The sequence below is a fragment of the Megalobrama amblycephala genome, linkage group LG6 (genome assembly GCF_018812025.1).
Source record: "Megalobrama amblycephala isolate DHTTF-2021 linkage group LG6, ASM1881202v1, whole genome shotgun sequence".
In the NCBI taxonomy this organism is placed as follows: Eukaryota; Metazoa; Chordata; class Actinopteri; order Cypriniformes; family Xenocyprididae; genus Megalobrama; species Megalobrama amblycephala.
The window spans coordinates 35833315-35855231 of NC_063049.1; the positions used below are offsets into that span (position 1 = coordinate 35833315).

Consider the following 21917-nt stretch of genomic DNA (forward strand, 5'->3'; position numbering starts at 1 on the left):
TCTCTTTTGTATTATTATTAGTAGTACAGGTGCTGGTCATATAATTAGAATATCATCAAAAAGTTGATTTATTTCACTAATTCCATTCAAAAAGTGAAACTTGTATATTATATTCATTCATTACACACAGACTGATATATTTCAAATGTTTATTTCTTTTAATTTTGATGATTATAACTGACAACTAAGGAAAATCCCAAATTCAGTATCTCAGAAAATTAGAATATTACTTAAGACCAATACAAAGAAAGGATTTTTAGAAATCTTGGCCAACTGAAAAGTAGGAGCATGTACAGCACTCAATACTTAGTTGGGGCTCCTTTTGCCTGAATTACTGCGTGGCATGGAGTCGATCAGTCTGTGGCACTGCTCGGGTGTTATGAGAGCCCAGGTTGCTCTGATAGTGGCCTTCAGCTCTTCTGCATTGTTGGGTCTGGCATATCGCATCTTCCTCTTCACAATACCCCATCGATTTTCTATGGGGTTAAGGTCAGGCGAGTTTGCTGGCCAATTAAGAACATCCTTAAACCAGGTACTGGTAGCTTTGGCACTGTGTGCAGGTGTCAAGTCCTGTTGGAAAATGAAATCTGCATCTCCATAAAGTTGGTCAGCAGCAGGAAGCATGAAGTGCTTAAAACTTCCTGGTATACGGCTGCATTGACCTTGGACCTCAGAAAACACAGTGGACCAACACCAGCAGATGACATGGCACCCCAAACCATCACTGACGGTGGAAACTTTACACTGGACCTCAAGTAACGTGGATTGTGTGCCTCTCCTCTCTTCCTCCAGACTCTGGGACCCTGATTTCCAAAGGAAATGCAAAATTTACTTTCATCAGAGAACATAACTTTGGACCACTCAGCAGCAGTCCAGTCCTTTTTGTCTTAAAGGGTTACTTCAGGATTTAGCATTAAGCTTTGTATTAGTAGAATACCACTAGTATTTTTGAATTACCGTGCTTTCCCCCTTCATATCAGCCCGAGATGAGAGATTTATGCATTTTTATTCTGTAAAAAAGCCTCCGATGACGCAAAAATCGTCATTTTGCGTCATCGGAGGCTTTTTTGGCCAGAGGCTTAAAACTACAGCCAGTAATAGCAGGTAGTTCCGCATTTTTTCACCACGCCCATACATATGCGCGTTTGAGGTCACTCACGGACATAGATCAAAGATTTTATCAAAAGTGGGTGTCAATTATATTTTTAAGCTTACAGTAATTAACTTTATTTTGTCTGCACAACATCAGTGGTTCATCTCGCAAATGTATCGGTCTCTGCAGTCATCTCAACCAATACAGCAACAGGCTTTTGTGGTAACGTTAGCATAAATAGATAAATCGACTAACTCAGTTTTACAGAACAGTGGCTTTACTTTGATAACAGTCAACTTATATGCAACTTATATGTAATTCTATCTAAAAGTCTATCTAACGTTACTTTGCTAAGTTTACAGTTTTACTGCTACCTACAACACTACATATAGGCTACTGTGTTATCAGTCTAGTATCAGCGAGTCTTACCTCTAGGCGAATACGCTTAGTACCAGATGCCCAGGCTGTTCGTCCTCTGGGCAAGTGAATATCGATGGTATCGCGGTGTCCTTCAGAATGGTTCTCTTCATTGCAAGGATATTTGGTTCGTAGTCCTCGTGCTTGAAATGGAGACTACATATTTACTACACGTTTTTTTAGGTTTTCTATAACGGTGTCATCTCCAAACTTCAGGTGTTTGATGGCCCGCAGCCACTGTTTACATCGCTCCAAATCTTTAACTTAATCGGAAAATGATGGAAACTTACTTGTCCTTTCCTGGTTTTGGGTGTACATCCAGGTACAAAGCAATTTAGCACCATTTCGCTGTAAATGTATGAACTAACTCACGATTTATAGAATTAATATGTAACAAAGCAAGCCTAGTTGTTTAAATTTCCGCCTGTAACCGATAGGCGTGGTTTGGGCGTGGCCTCTCGCAAGGGCAGCAAAACAAGTGCATTCTGGGAGTTGTTGTCTTTCATCCACATTAGTCAAAAATACATTTTCTGCCTTTTCTCAGTCTAGAAAGCTCCAAATTCAAAAATAATTTCACATTTCTACTACATAAATGACCAATTTTAAATATACATTCATCTTTCCAGGGGTGAAGTACCCCTTTAAGCCCAGGCGAAACGCTTCTGACGCTGTCTGTTGTTCAAGAGTGGCTTGACACAAGGAATGCAACAGCTGAAACCCATGTCTTGCATACGTCTGTGCGTAGTGGTTCTTGAAGCACTGACTCCAGCTGCAGTCCACTCTTTGTGAATCTCCCCCACATTTTTGAATGGGTTTTGTTTCACAATCCTCTCCAGGGTGCGGTTATCCCTATTGCTTGTGTACACTTTTTTCTACCACATCTTTTCCTTCCCTTCGCCTTTCTATGAATGTGCTTGGACACAGAGCTCTGTGAACAGCCAGCCTCTTTTGCAATGACCTTTTGTGTCTTGCCCTCCTTGTGCAAGGTGTCAATGGTCGTCTTTTGGACAACTGTCAAGTCAGCAGTCCTCCCCATGATTGTGTAGCCTACAGAACTAGACTGAGAGACCATTTAAAGGCCTTTGCAGGTGTTTTGAGTTCATTAGCTGATTAGAGTGTGACACCAGGTGTCTTCAATATTGAACCTTTTCACAATATTCTAATTTTCTGAGATACTGAATTTGGGATTTTCCTTAGTTGTCAGTTATAATCATCAAAATTAAAAGAAATAAACATTTGAAATATATCAGTCTGTGTGTGTAATGAATATAATATACAAGTTTCACTTTTTGAATGGAATTAGTGAAATAAATCAACTTTTTGATGATATTCTAATTATATGACCAGCACCTGTAGTATTAGTAGTAATAGCAGTTTAACAAAATACCAACAATGTGCACTCATAAAATGCATAATCATAAAATGTCAGCAAAATTGTGGTTGCTGACATTATGAGGATGGAAATGTTATTGAGTGGGCAGCAGACCGCATGTTCCAACATGGGAAAGACTTCGACCCACATTCTTCCTGGCAGCATATGTGAAGTGTTTGCACAGTCGAATTCAGTCATTTAGAGATACAAATAGGAATCTAAACACATTCTTCTTTAGCGTGTGTGGAAGTCAATCATTATAAATGGAAAACTTCCATTAAAGTCTATTATTAGATACACTATACGTCTGCAATATGATTTATGACATTTAAATTCAGACTTTTTTCAGACACCTGGCTTTATACATTACACTTTACTATGTATTTACTAAATATTATGCAAACAATTAGGCGTCTGCTTCATTCTCTTAGTTTTGGTATGGTGATGTGGCAAAAAATGCTGATGTCATCACAAGTGAAAGGCCATGAAGAAAAAAAAACTTGGCAGGACTATGAATCATAAGTTCATTGTAATAAAGAGTTTCATTTCTGTAACAATCCAGACACTAATATGCAGTACATTTTCATATCCCTGTCATGTGTTAATATATTGGATAGAATTAGAAATTATATTAGTTTTTGTTTATCTCATTATCACAATTAAGTGAACAATGGGCTAATTTTCAAGTTTCACTACTTTGGACTGAGCTGATGTTGTAATTTTTGCCATGTCTAATGTTTTTAAAAATGAAAGAAAGAAAAAAAGGCTATTTATTAAAAAATATTCCAGGTGTATTCAAAGGAAATTGTTTTAACTGGTAATCAATGTATTTCCTATATCCTCAATTTCATGTTTCATCCTGTTCAACTAACAAAAAACAGCAACCTGTTAAGAAAACCCATATTATTCTACTAATTGTAACTAAGGGCTTTTCGCTTAAAGGGATAGTTCACCCAAAAATGAAAATTCTGTCATTATTTACTCAACCTCAAGCTATTCCAAACCTGTATTAGTTTCTTTCTTCTGATGAACATAAAGGAAGATATTTTGAAGATTAGGGGAAACTGAACAGTTCTAAGGCACCATTGACTTCCATAGTATTTTTTTTCCTACTATGGAAGTCAATGGTGCCCCAAAGCAGCCTGGTTACAAACGTTCTTCCAAATATCTTCTTTTGTGTTCAGCAGAAGAAAGAAACTCATACAGGTTTGGAATAACTTGAGGGTGAATAAATGATGACAGAATTTTCATTTTTGGGTGAACTATCCCTTTAAGGGATTTGGCCCAGTTCCTTAATGACATCAACCTCCAGGAAGTGACGTCATTCTGGTGGAAAACAAGACATATATCATCAGTGAGTATTTATGTTATTAGTTGGTTTGTTTCATTATGAAACTTTCCTTCCTGTTTAATAAAAAAACACAAATTGTTATGTGATCTTGACCTAAGCATTTTCAAACCCTTTATAGAACTACTTCCTTAAAGCTGCTGTCGTTTTTTTTTTTTTTTTGATCCAAAATCAATTATTGAACAAGTACATAACCAGCCAGTGTTCAAAACTATCTCCTTACCTTACCGATTCACAACTGTAAGCTTGTAATAATGTTTTATAATTTACTGGTACTGGTGGGTTTTCGCAGGAAATTCGAGCATGTTGTGGTTTGTCTTTGCATTACATCTGTTTACATAAAGAAGGAGTCCCAGCTAACTAGGCTATATCGCATATGAGACGGATCATTTATAGCCTTTTCCCACAGCAGAATATATGCAATAATTCACTTATCATTTGGATGGTGGATTTTATGGTACGGCAAATAAAACGTTAGAGATTAGACTGTACAGAAACTGAAACCTACAGGTAACGCTAATACACACTAAATACACATAGCCATGCAATGATGATAATGATGATGTTGTTAACATTAACAATTTGAGAACAAAGTATAACAATAACAATAATAATAATTTGCATGGTTTAACGTGATCCGAGCTAGGCAATGATTCGGTTTAATCACTATTAGCAGCGCAATTTATTGTAATGCTTTTTTCCCTCTCAGTTGGTCAGAACAAAAGTGGCAGATTTGTTACTTACTTGTTCAGATGACATTTTCCGGTGAAAATTCTTAGTTTGGTCATAGACTAAAATCTGTTGTCCCGAAGTACAATATCCACACTGATGTGGTGACTGACAGCAAACATTAGATTAATCCGCGCTGAGGAACCGTGTCGATGCACAACGCACGTGACGATGATAATTCTGCAAATAACTGCAATTGCAGGTTTCAAACAGAGATGGCGACAAAGAGATAAAACTTACGGACTGCAGCTTTAAATTACAGCATTCATTTATTTGAATGTTTGTAAGTTACTCTAAGTAATTCATTACTAGCTACTAATTGCATATTCAACAATGTAATTAGTTTACTGTACTAATTACTCTTTCTAAAAAATAAAAAAAATGCATTACTTAATACTAATTACTTTCTAAATGCCATTTCATAAATTGCATAAATTATTCTTGATCTAAAGGGTATTTAAAGGGAGAATGTTACAAATATACATTTTAACATTAAATTTGACTATTGTTTATGTCGAATTCCTTGTTCTATAATCTATGCAGCATTTAATGCAATTACATCAGAAGTAACTGTAATTAAATTACAGACTTACTTTAGGTACTTTTTCAAGGGGAACGTATTAAATTACAGTGATTAATTACTTAGTAATAGATTACACCCAACATTGGTAACAACAACAGAATGACTCATATCACATAAGATCATTTTTAATTTAAAGTGAAAGAAACGTCGAATCTGTTCTTCTCCATTTGCTACATTTGAAACAAAGGGCACATGAAAAGCCAAGGTGTCTCCATAAAAACATCCAGTGGCGTGGAGTAAAATACTAGGGAACTGACGCAAATCCTAGTTTCGTTTCTCGGTTTTATTCCTGCATTCAGTTCGTTTAGGTCTCGCTTTCTCAGAAAACGCGTGCTTGCCTGCTGGCTGTGCCATGAGTTTCGCATCCCCCCTCCCGTCCAGACCGCAGCCTATCAGCCCGAAAGTCTGCTCCACGTAAGGTCAGTGATGGATCAGAAGTGTCCTTTCCTTTGCTGAATCAGTTATCAATGCTTCTTAGCTTATTATGAACGTTTTTAAATGATGTATTTGTGTTTGTATCATATATTTCTAGCGTTTCGCTAAGTTTCAGTTTTCTCAGCAGTTCCTATTCTGTAATCAGTTTGATAGTCAAGGGAGGGCTGAGTTTACTAAGAACAGCCATTCGCTAAAGGGGCGCGGTTTAGTGTACGCACTAGAACATTATTGGCTGTCAGTACTAGGATATTTACATATGGTAATCACAGCATTCCGATTGGGCAAAAATGACAATGTGGGCTGTAACTTGCGTCTTCATTTGGTGTATAACCATTTTGGGGGTCACTGAAGAGAATATAAGTCTGAAGCAGAGACAGTTTTGTCTACGTGTATCTTGTCTACTTAGCCTGAGAAATACTGCTTTTGTGCCTTGACCTAACTTCCATGTTGAAAGGTAATTTTCTGTTGTGTTATCTAGCGTTTTATCGTTTTATCTGTATAAGGCTGTGGGGAAAACTGATATTGTAAGTCCATGTAAAGCAGTTTGCTCTTTGTTTGTAATGGAGTGAAACATGAGGAGAAGACATAGATTAGTATGCAATTTTTCATTTAAAAAAATCAGTTAAAAAACGAATGTGTCTGTTAAATATAAATTTCATATATATATTAATCTCTAATATCATATTTAGTTCTGCCTTAGACAGTTACCCTTTAATCTTACTCATATCGTAAAAGGACAGTCATATATGCATGGATGTGAGCATCATTAAACCATTAATTTTCAGTGATTTTAAAGGATATTATTTGTTTATTATTACTTTTTTCAAATTAAAATAACAAATTTTTTTGTATTTTTATGTTAGACTAATTTATTATTAAATATTAATACAGTTGTGCATTTTCATAACAATTTTATTTTATTAAATTTTATTTTATTATTATTGGCTTGATACCGAATGTTAACATAACTGCGCATAAAACAAGGCGCTAGGTGACAAACGTCAACACAGACAGGATGCAGTATGTAAACGTTCTTACAGTATGTCATAATGGGTTGCGTTTTTATGTTTGCAGATGGCACTTTGGAACCAGCTGCAGCTGCTGGACTCTTTGTATTTGGAGCAAGTGGACCAGCTTTACGATGAGGCTTTCCCCATGGAGATCCGACAGTATCTCAGTCAATGGATTGAGAGTCATGACTGGTGAGATTTCATTTCATTTCATATTTCATTTGATGCAGTGAGTTGCTGCAAACGACACATTATTATTGTTTGCAGGGAATCCATCGCAAGTAATGTATCCTTGGCCACCCTGCGCTTCCATGAGCTCCTCAACCAGCTGGATGAGCACTACAGCCGTCTCAACCTTGGAAACAACTTCCTCTTGCAGCATAATATACGCAAAATTAAGCGGAACCTACAGGTGCAATTTTTTTTAACATGGTTCTTCCATACATTCAATATACATTCATCTAATTGTTTTGATTATTCTAAAATGAAACGGCTCAGCTAATGGAAATAATTGTCTCCCATTAGGAGCACTTCCAGGAGGATCCTGTTCACATGGCCATGATCATAGCTAATACTCTGAATGAAGAGAGAAAGATACTGGAAACTGCACTTAGTTTTCAAGTAAGGCTTTTAGTCTTGCATCACAGCTGTCATTTCAAACCTGCTCATGTGTTTTTATTCACCTATGTAATTTTGTTTCTAGGGTAAAGGTGACTCATCACAGGGGAATTTCATGATGGAACAACAAAATGAGCTGGCCAATAAAATCAACAATTTGAAGACGAGCGTGCAGGTAAAGCATCTCTGAATAATCACAAGGTTTTGGAGCTGATATCGAATCTTTTCGGTCTTTACCACAAAAACGCTTTAAATGACATACATTTCCTATTTCTAGAAGTGACTACACTTTCACAAACAATCTGAAATTGTGGAATATTTGTGCTTCTAGGAAGTAGAACAGGACATTCAGGTTTTGGAGGATGTACAAGATGAGTATGACTTCAAGAGAAAGACCTTGCAGAGTCGAGGTAACATACTTTTTTTTTAGCATTTCACTCTGGTATGATATCATTTAATACTTTGTGATATCTGTAATTGGTTGAATCAATGTTACATTTTAGAGATGTGTGTTTTATGAGTCTGAATAAACATAAATTATATAGATTTTTATTTTTACACTTTCAGTGGAGGCTGAAATGAATAGCCAGATAACAAAAGAGATCCAGCTGGAGGAAATGGCAATTCGACAAATGTTTGTTGGGCTTGGCATGAAAAGAGAGGTAGGTCAAGATGATGATAAATGCACCTGCACACAGATTTAGCTGCAAGTTTGAGGTCATATCAGTAGGAATGTTGCCATTTTCTTCAATATAATTTCTTTTCTACAGTATAGCATATATGTGTGCAGGTGGTGATAAGGGAAATCGCTAATGTACTGACTCTAGCAGAGCAGATCCAGTTCACACTCATTTCAGATGAGTTACCTGAGTGGAAGAAGCGGCAGCAGATGGCTTGCATCGGTGGTCCGCCCAATGCGTGTCTGGATCAGCTGCAGAGCTGGTGAGAACCTCTAGTGGGCGCTGCAGATTACAAGTAATGCAAGCTGGAAACAAAATAATGGGTGTTTCTCAAATGGAAGGCTTCATCTTAGTAAGTCTGCATATCTCTGCTGCCACGTCATCAAGCGCCACTGAAGGCCGTCTCAATTTGAAGGATCCTTGGAAGGCTGCCTTCGTTTTGTGTCCTTCATTCAGCTCATTTTGAAGGATGCATCATTGATCCTTCTTTCGTGTCCTTAAATCACTCACAATCCTTTGTGACCATTCCAATTCCATTCCAATCCGATGCTGTAATAGGCCTATCGGTCAAATGCAGGCTGATTTCGCTGTGTATAAAACATACACTTCAAATTCATATATGTAAATATGCACTACATTAATGACAAGACGATCTAGCTGTTGTGGAGGGGAAAAAAAACTAATAAATCATACCTGCTGTCACAGCTGTAGTTCTCCCCTCCGCCATCTCGGGAATTTGGGTATCAAAATTATTTCCGAACTTTCCAGTGGTAAACACGACATCTAAGGGGCGTTCATGGGCAATTTTTACCTAGGAAACACATATACTCAATAATTTCGTTAGCACGTGAAGGCAGCATTAATAGACCGTCTCATTCTAGTGTTTAGAGTCCCCCTGAAATCAAAATGTAAGTTTTTTTAGCTTTTAGTATGAATATGTTAGCCTTAAAGCTGCAGTCCATAAGTTTTGCCTCTTTGTCGCCATCTCTGTTTGAAACCTGCAATTGCAGTTATTGGTGGAATTATCATCTTTACGTGGGTTGCGTATCGGCACGACTCCTCAGCGTGGATGAATCTAATGTGTGCTGTCAATCACCACATCTGTGTGGATATTGTACTTCGGAATAACAGATTTTAGTCTATGACCAAACTAAGAATTTTCTCCGGAAAATGTCATCTGAACAAGTAAGTAACAAATCTGCCACTTTTGTTTTGACCAAATGAGGGGAAAAAAAAGCATTACAATAAATTGCGCTGCCAACGGTGATTAAACTGAACGATCGCTCAGCTCGGATCACGTCAAACCATGCAAATTATTATTATTGTTATACTTTGTTCTCAAATTGTTAATGTTAACAACATCATCATTATCATCATTGCGTGACTGTGTATTTAATGTGTATTAGTGTTACCTGTAGATTTCGATTTCTGTACAGTCTAATCTCTAACGTGAATTTGTCACCATACAATCCACCATCAAAATGATAAGTTTAATTATTGCATATATTCTGCTGTGGGAAAAGGCTATAAATGATCCGCCTCAAATGCCATATAGCCTAGTTAGCTGGTACTCCTTCTTTATATAAACAGACATGACGCAAAGACAAACCACAACATGTTCAAATTTCCTCAGAAAACCCACCAGTACCACCTGAATTATAAAACATTATTACAAGCTTACAGTTGTGAACCGGGCTAAGGTAAGGAGATAGTTTTGAACACTGGCTGGTTATGTACTTGCTCAATAATTGATTTCGGATCATTTTTAACCCAAAAAAAGTTATGGACAGCAGCTTTAAGGTTATGAATAAGCTGGTGTGTTCCAAAACAATGACAAAATTTAGGAGATATAAGCATTCAAAACTTACAGTCTCTCACTTCCCCTAAAATAGATCATGGATTTTTTTATGACATCACCGGGGTCTCATCAGATCTTCTGTCCAATCAAATGCTCTCTAGAATCTAAAGCATCCCGCCCCCTACATTATAAATAGATGGTGAAGCTGCGGCTGAAATCGGTCACTTGTTTACACATTTACTATTTTCTACATGGTGAATGGCACTTATATAGAAGATTGAGACAGTGTAAATATGCTTTCCATTGAGGCAAATGAAGTCTGGTTTCACGTTAGTGTCGCGTGAACCGCCGCAGTGCACACAGTCTGCTCCGGTCCAGAGACACGATAGTGGATGAGATGCGTGAGTCGGCGCAGAGCACAAAATGTATCGGGCAAATTTGAATTCTGCCCATAATTTTATATTTTTAAGCGATATGGAGTTAGGAGTAGAAACGGTTAGAGGTTAGAGAAAATTAGGTTTTACCGAACTTAACGGCTGTGGCCGAGCTATGATATAAACGAAACGCTATTGGCTATTTTAAAAAAGGGGAGGAGCTGTTCGATATGTCCCGCCATGTCTTTCTGTTTAAGTTGAAATTATGTCAACATACTAAATAATGCTGCGCATTCCAAGGCACTTCAGTGGGCCTTTAATACGGAGGAAGGACTGGACTAGGAAGGACACAGCCTCACTAGGATGCACTCTTTCGTTTAAGAAGCACACAATGACGAAAAGTAATGAAAAGTAATGTGTTACATTACTTTTGTGTTACTTTTTCTCACCTGGGCTGGGATTGATTGTTTGTTTTTTAATAACAACAAAGTTGTTCTATTTTTGGCAAATATTAAGGCCCTTAAAAGTGAAATTAATAAGCAAATTAAGGAAATGCAGATTTACACCTGTACAGTAGAGGGCGCAGCTCAAACTAATTTTACAGATGTGCTGCTATTCTGGATTAAAGAAGAACAGGATACCAGAGAAGGAAGTTAAACACTCTAAATTTCTAAATCTAATCTAAAGTAATTTTTGCATATTAGTATGGTTAAATTAGATCATTGAAGGTCAGCTGCAAAGACACTGGTTAATAAAATGAGATTTAATACATGAGGTTTATTTGTGTAATTTAATATAGTTAATTATTACAGGTTTGCATCAAATTCTGAAATTGAATTTCACTGTTTTTATTAATTCATACTGAATGTTTTTGTGCAAGTGAGATGAGTAAATGCATGTTCACATTTAGTTAGAGAACTACAATAACCATCATGTTCACACAGCGCACACAACGCCTCTGCACTTTATTTCTCTCAACATGGGGACAAGAGAGCTGTCAGTCAATAAATGTGAAAAAGTAACTTGCATTACTTATTTGAAAAAGTAACTTAGATATTTTGTTAAGTAATGCGTTACTATACTAGTTACTTGAAAAAGTAATCTGATTACATAACTCGAGTTACTTGTAATGCGTTAGCCCTAACACTGATGACAAGTCAATTTATTAAAGTTGCGATAATCTTTTCTCCCCTGTTGTGACATATATCAGAGTGAAACAGCTTCTCGAACAAGAAAAAATGTAAGGCAGGACTTAATTTTGTCTGTCAGGAATTGATTGGATCGTTGTCGTTTACTATTGCTGTGATGTTGTTAAAAGAGCGAAGGGGAGTTCATTTGTTTAGTTTACGGGGGCATGTGAATAAAAAAAAAATAATGATGTGCACGCATAAATCATTTAAGCTATAATAAATACTGGAATATTCCATGGATAAAAAATGTCAATTTTGATTTTATGGCAAATTCAAGATATTCTATTTGAAAAAGAAATACATTGTATTGTCAAATAATTATCATTATTTGATTTGAAAGAACGTCATTGAAATTACAGTTTGTTCCAGAGGTGCATTTATAAAATAGGTGCATTCATATCCGATCTCAAGCTGGAGCTGATGAGCTCATATTGATGAACTCATATCCTTTTGTTTGTTTTGGTGCTGTCCTTGGTACTGATGTATTAGTTTTTTATAATTAGCTACTGCATGAATTGTGCTGCAGGTTCACAGTGGTGGCAGAGTGTCTGCAGCAGATCCGTCAGCAGCTGAAGAAAGTTCAGGAATTGGTGCAGAAGTTCACCTACAACAACGACCCCCTCACTCTGGGCAAGAGCCAGCTGGATGAACAGGCCCTTTCACTCTTCAAAAACCTTATATTAAAGTGAGACACAACACCTGAACTATTCTTCCCTTTATATGTCTTTATATGTAGAGCTCAAGCTGTGGAAAGAGAAACTGCTGGTTATTGACACAGGGATTTGTGGGGTTAAAAGTTCAGGGGGATTTGAATATTTTTTTGTGGTGTACGTCACTTCTGAAAGACTGTAGTCTTGAACAGGATGACAGTGGTTGTGACATGTCTTTCAGTTCTCTTGTGGTGGAGAGACAGCCGTGTATGCCCACACATCCTCAGAGACCCTTGGTGATAAAGACAGGAGTTCAATTCACAGTCAAGATCAGGTGTTTTTTTTTTTTTTTTTTTTAAAGTTACCATTACTGACACTGTTATGTCAATCATTTTAATAATGCTAAATGTCTGAGAAAATCCTTTAATTTCAGTGATGTTGATGTGTAGCCAAAATCCAATCTAATATGCTTTATTATTTTGTAGATCACTAGTCAAACTCCCTGAACTAAACTGTCAACTCAAAGTAAAAGTCTCTATTGACAAGTAAGTAATATCTATCTATCTATCTATCTATCTATCTATCTATCTATCTATCTATCTATCTATCTATCTATCTATCTATCTATCTATCTATCTATCTATCTATCCATCCATCCTGTGTATTCATACAATATATTTGTTTTTCTCCTGTAGAGATTTAACAGAGACTGACACAATTAAAGGGTATGTAACATATTACACAGAAACTCAGAGCTCAAATGTGATTTATTACTATAATGTGATGTTTTGAATGAGCCAAATGTATTTAGATATATAGCAAGCAGGGGTTAACAAACCTTTAATTGTGGCCCACACAACAACCACAAATGCTTCTGCAACCCACATATTAAAAATCCTGCAACTATATTACAAACCCCGATTCCTGCAACTATATTACAAACCCGATTCCAACACATCTCAAAAAAGTTGGGACAAGGCCATGTTTACCACTGTGTGGCATCCCCTCTTCTTTATATTGATGCAGTATGTGGTCTGGCATTGTCATGTTTCATTTATTTCATTTTCATTTATTTATTTATAAAGCACAAATAAACACAACAAAAGTTGACCACTGTGCTGTACAGAGAAAGGAATAAAATAAAAGACAGTAATAGTAAAAAGACATCACAAAATTTAAAAAAACCAAGAGTTAGAATGAATGAAATGCAAATGTTGGAAAATGTAAGGTCTTCCCTGAAAGAGACAACATCTGGATGGGAGCATATGTTGTTCTAAAACTTGGATATACCTTTCAGCATTGATGGTGCCTTTCCAGATGTGTAAGCTGCCCATGCCACACGCACTCATGCAACCCCATACCGTCAGAGATGCAGGCTTCTGAACTGAGCGCTGATAACAACTTGGGTTGTCCTTGTCCTCTTTAGTCCGGATGACATGGCATCCCAGTTTTCCAAAAAGAACTTCAAATTTTGATTCGTCTGACCACAGAACAGTTTTCCACTTTGTCACAGTCCATTTTAAATGAACCTTGGCCCAGAGAAAACGCCTGCACTTCTGGATCATGTTTAGATATGGCTTCTTTTTTGACCTATAGAGTTTTAGCCGGCAACGGCGAATGGCACGGTGGATTGTGTTCACCGACAATGTTTTCTGGAAGTATTCCTGAGCCCATGTTGTGATTTCCATTACAGTAGCATTCCTGTATGTGATGCAGTGCCGTCTAAGGGCCCGAAGATCACGGGCATCCAGTATGGTTTTCCAGCCTTGACCCTTACGCACAGAGATTGTTCCAGATTCTCTGAATCTTTGGATGATATTATGCACTGTAGATGATGATAACTTCAAACTCTTTGCAATTTTTCTCTGAGAAACTCCTTTCTGATATTGCTCCACTATTTTTCGCTGCAGCATTGGGGGAATTGGTGATCCTCTGCCCATCTTGACTTCTGAGAGACACTGCCACTCTGAGAGGCTCTTTTTATACCCAATCATGTTGCCAATTGGCCTAATAAGTTGCAAATTGGTCCTCCAGCTGTTCCTTATATGTACATTAAAATTTTCTGGCCTCTTATTGCTACCTGTCCCACCTTATTTGGAATGTGTAGCTCTCATGAAATCCAAAATGAGCCAATATTTGGCATGACATTTCAAAATGTCTCACTTTCAACATTTGATATGTTATCTATATTCTATTGTGAATAAAATATAAGTTTATGAGATTTGTAAATTATTGCATTCCATTTTTATTCACAATTTGTACAGTGTCCCAACTTTTTTGGAATCGGGTTTGTACTATACTGTACAGTAAGACAGTGATCTATATAATAATCACTAGATAGTAAGCCTGAAATGCATAATGACAAACTGTAATATTTCAAAAGATCCTGTTTTGAATCAAATATTTTAATGGCTCACCATTAGCATTTCAACACATGCCACCAAAGCTTAAATAATCTAATTGTCTGTTTTCTAATGTCCTAGATGTAGGAAATTCAATATTTTAGGGACAACGTCTAAAGTTATGAACGTAGAGGAATCCAATGGATGTCTAGCAGCTGAATTTCGCCATTTGGTATGATATGGAACAACCCATGACAAACAGATAAGACATTATTGCACATCATAAATACATGATAATGTCTGATTGAAAACTTATTGTCTCTCTCTTTTTACCTCCTCACAGCAATTAAAGGAAATGAAATGTAACAACAGAACCAATGAGGTAGGCCAAAATACACATATAATGATGTCCAATAAAATGAACTAAAAGAATCGCTGATGTTTTTCTCTTTTATTACAGACTCCTCTTATCATTTCTGAGGAGCTGCACTTACTTAGATTCAAAACTCAACTCATTCAGCCAGAACTATGTATTGATTTATCGGTAAAGTACTCTGAAATGTCGTTACTATAGCAGTTACATGGGTAGACATCTCAACTGTTGATCATACCAGTAATTCTGACCTGACTTGTTTTATTGTGATTAAACAGATCATATCACTTCCTGTTGTGGTGATATCCCACGTAAATCAGTTACCTAGTGCCTGGGGCTCCATCTTATGGTACAACATGCTCTGCAGTGAACCCCACGTATGGCCGTTTCCCCTCATCAGTGTTTTTTTTTTGTCCTCTACTGATGCTTCCATTCTGACGCTCACTGTCCATCTCACTTTCTGTCTCAGAATCTGACGTTCTTCTTGAATCCGCCTCCAGTGAAATGGGAGCAGCTTTCAAAAGTCATAAGCTGGCAGTTTTCCTCGGTCACGAAACGAGCACTGAACTCTGAGCAGCTGAGAATGCTGGCCGACAAACTTCTTGGTGAGTTTATGTGTACTTTCTTTTACCACTTGAAATGGGACAGAGTAAATGCTCATAGTTAAATATATAGCACACATTTTTTTTTTAGATTTCATATTTGTTTTCAGGTCATGAAGCCCAAGGTGACCCTGAGGGTCTCATCCACTGGAATACATTTTGTAAGGTGGGTTTACGGTAACAACTGAAACAAAGACAGGAAAGTTGCTTTCGTTTTCTTCAGCCAATCTCGCTTTTGTTTGTTCCTCTGCTGTCACCACATGATTTACTCATAAAACAAAACTTAGAGATAAAACTGAGACTGTGGAAGAACCTGATACCAAATAGAACAGATGGGCTTTTAGAACTCGATACTAACTGTATATATATATATTCAGTTGGAGTCAAATGTTTGGAAAATTATTAATTTTTTTTTTTTTACGTTTTTGAAAGATTATGCTCACCAAGGCTGCATTTATTTAATCAAAAATAAAATAAAAACAGTAATATTGTGAAATATTATTACAAATTAAAAGGACTGTTTTTTTATTTGAATATAATTTAAAATGTAATTTATTCCTGTGATGCAAAGCTGAATTTTCAGCATCATTACTCCAGTCTTCAGTGTCACATGATCCTTCAGAAATAATTTTAATATGCTGATTTGCTGCTCAAGAAACATTTATTATTATCAAGGTTGAAAACAGCTGTGCTGCTAAATGAACAGAAAGTTCAATAAGCATAATTTATTTGCATTTATTAAATGTATTATTTATTAAAGCATTTATTTAAATAGAAATCATTTGTAACATAATTGTCTTCATTGTCTTCACTGCATCGCTTTATTGCTGTTTTTACTGTACTGAATAAATGCAGCCTTGGTGTGCATAAAAGACCTTATGAAAATGTAAAGTTTTCAAACTTTTGACTGGTACTTAAATTATAATGGGATGTACAAAAGACATTATGCCATATCCACTTTACCTATGGAAGGTAGTATAAATAACTTGTGTGTTTTCACCTAGTTGTCTCCTAATGAGAGGGGTGTACCATTCTGGCTGTGGATGGATGGAATTCTGGACCTTATTAAAAAACACCTGCTCAACATCTGGAATGATGGGTAAGAGCTCCATCATTACAGACTACAGATCTTTCTGGTCTTATTGTGTATGATTCACTAGTCTGCTTGTCTTTGTAATCTTTAATCAAACTGTAACAACTTGCTCTGCATCTGTTTGCTCCATTCTGATATATAATGCCCACTTTTCACAATTCAAACAGTTCCCAGTGGACAAATATATAAGATGCTGTTTCATGTAAACTTTAACCAGAATGGCATGATAATGTGTCAAAATCTATACAGCTGTATATTACAACTTATAGTATTGTACACTGAAATTTGTTTGACATTTTTATTCAATGGTGCACTCTGCCAAAAAACTTTATTTATATATGTTTTTTTGTATTTCTCAAACTAATATACAGGTATATTATGGGGTTTTTAAGTAAAGGGCAAGAGAAGTCTTTGTTGAGAGACAAACTCCCAGGCACTTTCCTCCTGCGCTTCAGTGAAACCTGTCGAGAAGGAGGAATCACCATCACATGGGTGGAGTATTCAAAGAAGGGTGTGTGCTGGTTTGAAATGTTATATTATTATTATTTTTTAACAAAACAGTATCCATCTTTTACTAAGTATTAACATGTGCATAAAATATAGGTGAACCAAAGATGCATTCCGTGAAGCCTTACACTAAATCTGATCTGGCGTCCATCTCCTTGCCTAACGTCATCCGTGACTACACCCTCACTGCTGCAGAGAAGGTTCCAGTGAATCCCCTCATCTACCTTTACCCAGACATCCCAAAAGATGAAGCTTTTAGTCGCTACTATACCAGCGCATCTGATGGTACACTTTATTTGACTGTTCATTCATTCATTGAGTAAAGAAGAGGGTAATGAGTGTAACACTGTTCAAGTTCTGCAAAACCAAACTTTCTAAGTACATCCTGCTGCAAATAACATTATAATACATATAAAAAGTTATTATATTATATTTTAAAAGGATAGTTCACCCAAAAATTAATATTCTGTCATCATTTACTCACCCTCATGTCATTCCAACCCAATAAGGCTTTTGTTCATCTTCTGAACACAAATGAAGATATTTTGAATGAAAAAAAATAAAATTGCTTCTTTTTCTTTTTCAGTGGTTTATTGAACAAATTGTGTCTCTGTCTTTAAATAAATTCAGTTATAATTAAAAGTCTTTGAATTTCGTGATAAAATGGACAGAATTTGAAAGATGAGGCTTTGTTTATTATTGAAAGCAACAAAACACAGAGCTTATTGTGATTATTGGTGATTAATGGTGGTTAAAATTGGTTAACAGGTACAACGCGCGTCGAGTACACGTGTACCGAACTGTAAAACACGTAATTTACTGAAAAATCACGATACGAATATGTGTACCGTTACACCTCTAATATGAACCAAGCGGTTTAATCCAAGTCTTCCGAAGAAACACGATCGCTTTATATGATGAACGGTGTTTACAGCATTCAAATTTGCAAATCTCTGAGATTAAATTATTCATTTGTGTTCAGAAGATGAACGAAAGTCTTATGGATTTGGAATGACATGAGGGTGAGTAAAGGATGACGGAATTTTTATTTTTGGGTGAGCTAACACTTTAATATATTATAACCCATTTCTCTTCTGACTATGTATGGGTCAATGACGTGACGGGTCATTTTTTTTGTCCAAAGTCCTTAATAATAATAACAAGAAAAACATATGATATCCAAAGTATGTAAGGTAGTACAACTAGATCTCTTTTATTAAATCCAAAAGGTTTTAATTATATTTTGCTACATATAAAGGTATTTTAAAGATTCTGAAGTGTCAAAAGATGATTCGGTTTAACCGTCCAAAGACCAATAGAGCCATTTCATTTGAGATTAAAATATCTTAAATGTAATAAATGTATATATAGTGCAAAATGGTATTAAAATGTGGAAGTCGTTGCTTTGTTATGAGAAAGAATGTCCGGAAAAATGAATTTCATTGATGCCATTCGGAGTAACCAATATAAAGGGACCATTTTGGATCAAGTCATGCGGTTAATATCATGTGACAGGATGTGACATCATTCAGACACCTGCACAGGACCACATGGTCATGAAGCAAAGTAACTAACTCTCTTTTAACTATTTGAAAAATTCATGTTTTCACTTGCTCATGCACATGTCCCGAAACATCAGGTCATTTGGTGCAACCGCTATAAAACATGAAAAATGTTGTAATATCTTAAAAAATTGTACTAAGTATAAAATATTTGACTGTCCTTTTGCTAGCTAGCTAGATATCAGCCTGTTAGCAATGTTTGAAAATATTGTCATTCGGTAAACCAAAAGTGTCATTCGGTAAAACCGAAATTTTTGACTTTTTTGGTGACAAATTTTGTCCATCTTGTAAAAAAATGACAAAAGCAGTGTTAACAATTAATAAAACTTCAAAATTAATAATATCTCCATTATGTTTTTTTACACTTTTAAAAACCTTATTTGTCAATGACCCGTATATATTCTTACAGTATATAGTGTCGTATATATTCTTACAATATATAGTCACACTTAAAGAAGTATGAATGTCATTTAATGAAAGAGAGCACATGCACTTTTTTTTCCAGCAAGTTTTTTTCCAAATTTGTTAGGTTTGACATCACAGAAAACAGATAGACTGTTGTTGTGAAATGTTAGTGGAACTGTGTTCAAAAACACACCTTACATGTTCTTATGTCCATCAGATTCAGAAGAGATGGAGACAGACAACCCTATCAAGCCATATATACCCAGACGCATGATTTCTGTGTCAGAAAAGTAAGCAATTACTTTTCCGTACTTTCTACTCTTTTTTTACATAAATGTATTTCTGTTTCTGAAAAACAGTATTACATGTTTTATTTATCCATATTTTTAGCCCTGTTTCAAGACTCCAAAAGTGTTAGAGCACATCGAGGCAACACTGGTTTGAGGAACGTTTCTCCACCGATGCATGCTGCATTGACACATAGATAACTATAATGAACGATGGAAACAAACAGAGATACCCAAATGATTCATCTTTGCACAGGTCTTCTCTCTACTATATTAGTCATAAGGATGTACTACATTTACTCTCCAGTGAAGAAGAGGAGCCATTTTCTTTTGACAAATTACAGAACTTATAGTTAAAACATGTAATCCTATTTCTTTTTGTTTGTTTGTTTTTATATAAAAAATGTGAATATATGGTCAAAAAACTTGTTGAGAATGTTGAAAATGCATTTTTTTTTTTTAGTCTATGTACCAGTATTGCCATAATGGATACAAATACTCTGAAAATCTGTTTCTCATAAGACATTTGTTTGTGAACAGGAAATCCTCCTCTATCTTGTGAAAGACTTATTTATTTTTGCACATCAAAATATCTTTACTGTTTATACCATTGCCTTAATTGCACAAACACACACACTGATTTCAGTCAGCCAGGTACAGTCTAACAGAAATAAACAACAACCATCTTTCTCCAGTCAGAGATACTGCTTCAGATCCGAGCCGGAATCGTTTTGTTTCTATTTTTGAACATTAGACATTGTTTCATAATGTGAATTACTAATAATGACTATTAAATGCTTTATAATCATGTAGTTTACACATTTTTCTTTTTTTTCAACAGCAGGTTCTCTTTTTCATCCACCACCTTCTCTTAATTGAAATCTTAAAGTTTAAAGGGTTAGTTCACCCAAAAATGACATTTTTGTCATTAATTACTCACACTCATGACGTTCCACACCCATAAGACCTTCATTTATCTTCGGAACAGAAATTATGATATTTTTGATGAAATCCGAGAGATTTCTGACCTTCCTGTAGACAGGAATGTCATAACAAATTTTGAAGCCCAGAAAGGTAGTAAAGACATTGCGTGTGTCTCAATCAGCTCCCTAGCTCGTGAATCAGTATATCGTGTACACGAATTCGGGCACTGGTAAGGACAATGTGTTCACTACACATTGGGACACTTATGACTCTATTTCCGGCGACGTGACAATGTCCTCATTGTACAACATTACAACACTACTGGTATTTACGAACAACAGCAGAGCTGATATTTTTAATGTTATTTAAAGTACATTATGATCAATTATTTGCTTGGTACATATACGTGCAACATTTCATCCGTAAATAAATTATAAATGTTAGCTAGATTATGTTCATTACCTGTCTAGCGATGTATGTTTATGCTGAAATATAATAAAATAATGGTTTGTATTTTTAAAAATATCTATCGTGAGTCGTTATGTGTAGTGCGTTGGCTCACGTGATTCAAGTTTCACGATTCAGAACTTCCGTTAAGGGAGCATAACAAGCATCAATGCTCCCTTTTTGGCTGAAGCTGTACATGTGAGCACCATGGTGCATGCGTGTGATGCTGACGCAGGAGCTGGTCAATAATGAGCCGGCGTTGAATTTTTTTATGATATTGCTGTCTATATGGAGGTTAGAAACCTCTAGGATTTTATCAAAAATAATTTAATTTGTGTTCTGAAGATGAACGAATGTCTCACGGGTTTGGAACGAAATGAGGGTGAGTAATTAAAGGTCCTCTAAGCGATGTCACGCGTTTTTAGGCCAAAACCTTTTTTGTCACATACAGCCAGAGGTGGGTAGAGTATCCAAAAACTGTACTCAAGTAAAAGCACAAGTACTTATAGAAATATTTACTCAAAGTAAAAGTGAAAGTAATAATCCTAATAGTTACTTGAGTAAGAGTAAAAAAGTATCCAATAAAAATCTTACTCAAGTAGCTCGTTACTAGTTACTTTTATTATATATATATATATATATATATATACACACACACACACACACAATAGCATGTTATTATTTAATGTTTATTATTTAAATAGATATTTAATTTATTATCATAATTAGATATCTTTGCAACAAACAAACATAGAAGAGACAAGCATTATTTCTAGCATCTGTAACCCGAATGTATCGTTACTATATTAATAACGTAACGTTACATTTTAAAGAAGAGAGAAAACTCTTCACATGTGCTCGCGCTCATACCTGAACTTGACACAAACAATGATCAAATACACACTGACGGATCTTCTTCGGTCTGTTCTCCAAAATGTAATCAAATGTATATTTCAGCAGGCGCGTGTAAACTGCTTAACTGTGTCAACGCAAAGCGTTCATTTTCAAGACGAACAGGTCGCTGGCGCCGCCATTGCGCAATAGTATATGTATAAATTAAGATATATGCCCATAAAAA

At 35.9% G+C, this 21917-nt stretch overlaps 1 protein-coding gene across 2 annotated transcripts; it reads left to right on the forward strand.

Annotated features, from left to right (window-relative positions):
- Positions 1-5821: 5821 nt before the first annotated feature.
- stat1b (signal transducer and activator of transcription 1b) lies at positions 5822-20276 on the forward strand. 2 transcript variants are annotated; one of them, XM_048194373.1, is made up of 23 exons: positions 5822-5961; positions 7052-7179; positions 7255-7399; positions 7513-7608; positions 7691-7780; positions 7937-8015; positions 8173-8267; positions 8396-8547; positions 12174-12332; positions 12539-12631; positions 12783-12842; positions 12993-13022; positions 14781-14871; positions 14983-15021; positions 15100-15183; positions 15291-15389; positions 15482-15617; positions 15725-15780; positions 16619-16713; positions 17079-17218; positions 17311-17499; positions 19399-19471; positions 19572-20276. In XM_048194373.1, the coding sequence occupies exons 2-23, from the start codon at positions 7052-7054 to the stop codon at positions 19597-19599; spliced, it is 2157 nt and encodes a 718-aa protein (XP_048050330.1). In that variant the 5' UTR covers positions 5822-5961; the 3' UTR covers positions 19600-20276. The 2 variants fall into 2 exon arrangements, with proteins under 2 accessions (XP_048050330.1, XP_048050329.1); XM_048194372.1 differs by lacking the exon at positions 5822-5961 and adding an exon at positions 6288-6431.
- The last annotated feature ends 1641 nt before the right edge of the window (positions 20277-21917 follow it).

What these genes read in the sequence shown, in the direction of transcription:
- stat1b (XM_048194373.1), top strand. Translation starts at nt 7,052, where the DNA reads ATGGCACTTTGGAACCAGCTGCAGCTGCTGGACTCTTTGTATTTGGAG. An exon ending in GTAAAAGTCTCTATTGACAA is followed by an intron (nt 12,843 to 12,992) that starts GTAAGTAATATC and finishes TTTCTCCTGTAG; the next exon opens with AGATTTAACAGAGACTGACA. An exon ending in ATGATTTCTGTGTCAGAAAA is followed by an intron (nt 19,472 to 19,571) that starts GTAAGCAATTAC and finishes CCATATTTTTAG; the next exon opens with CCCTGTTTCAAGACTCCAAA.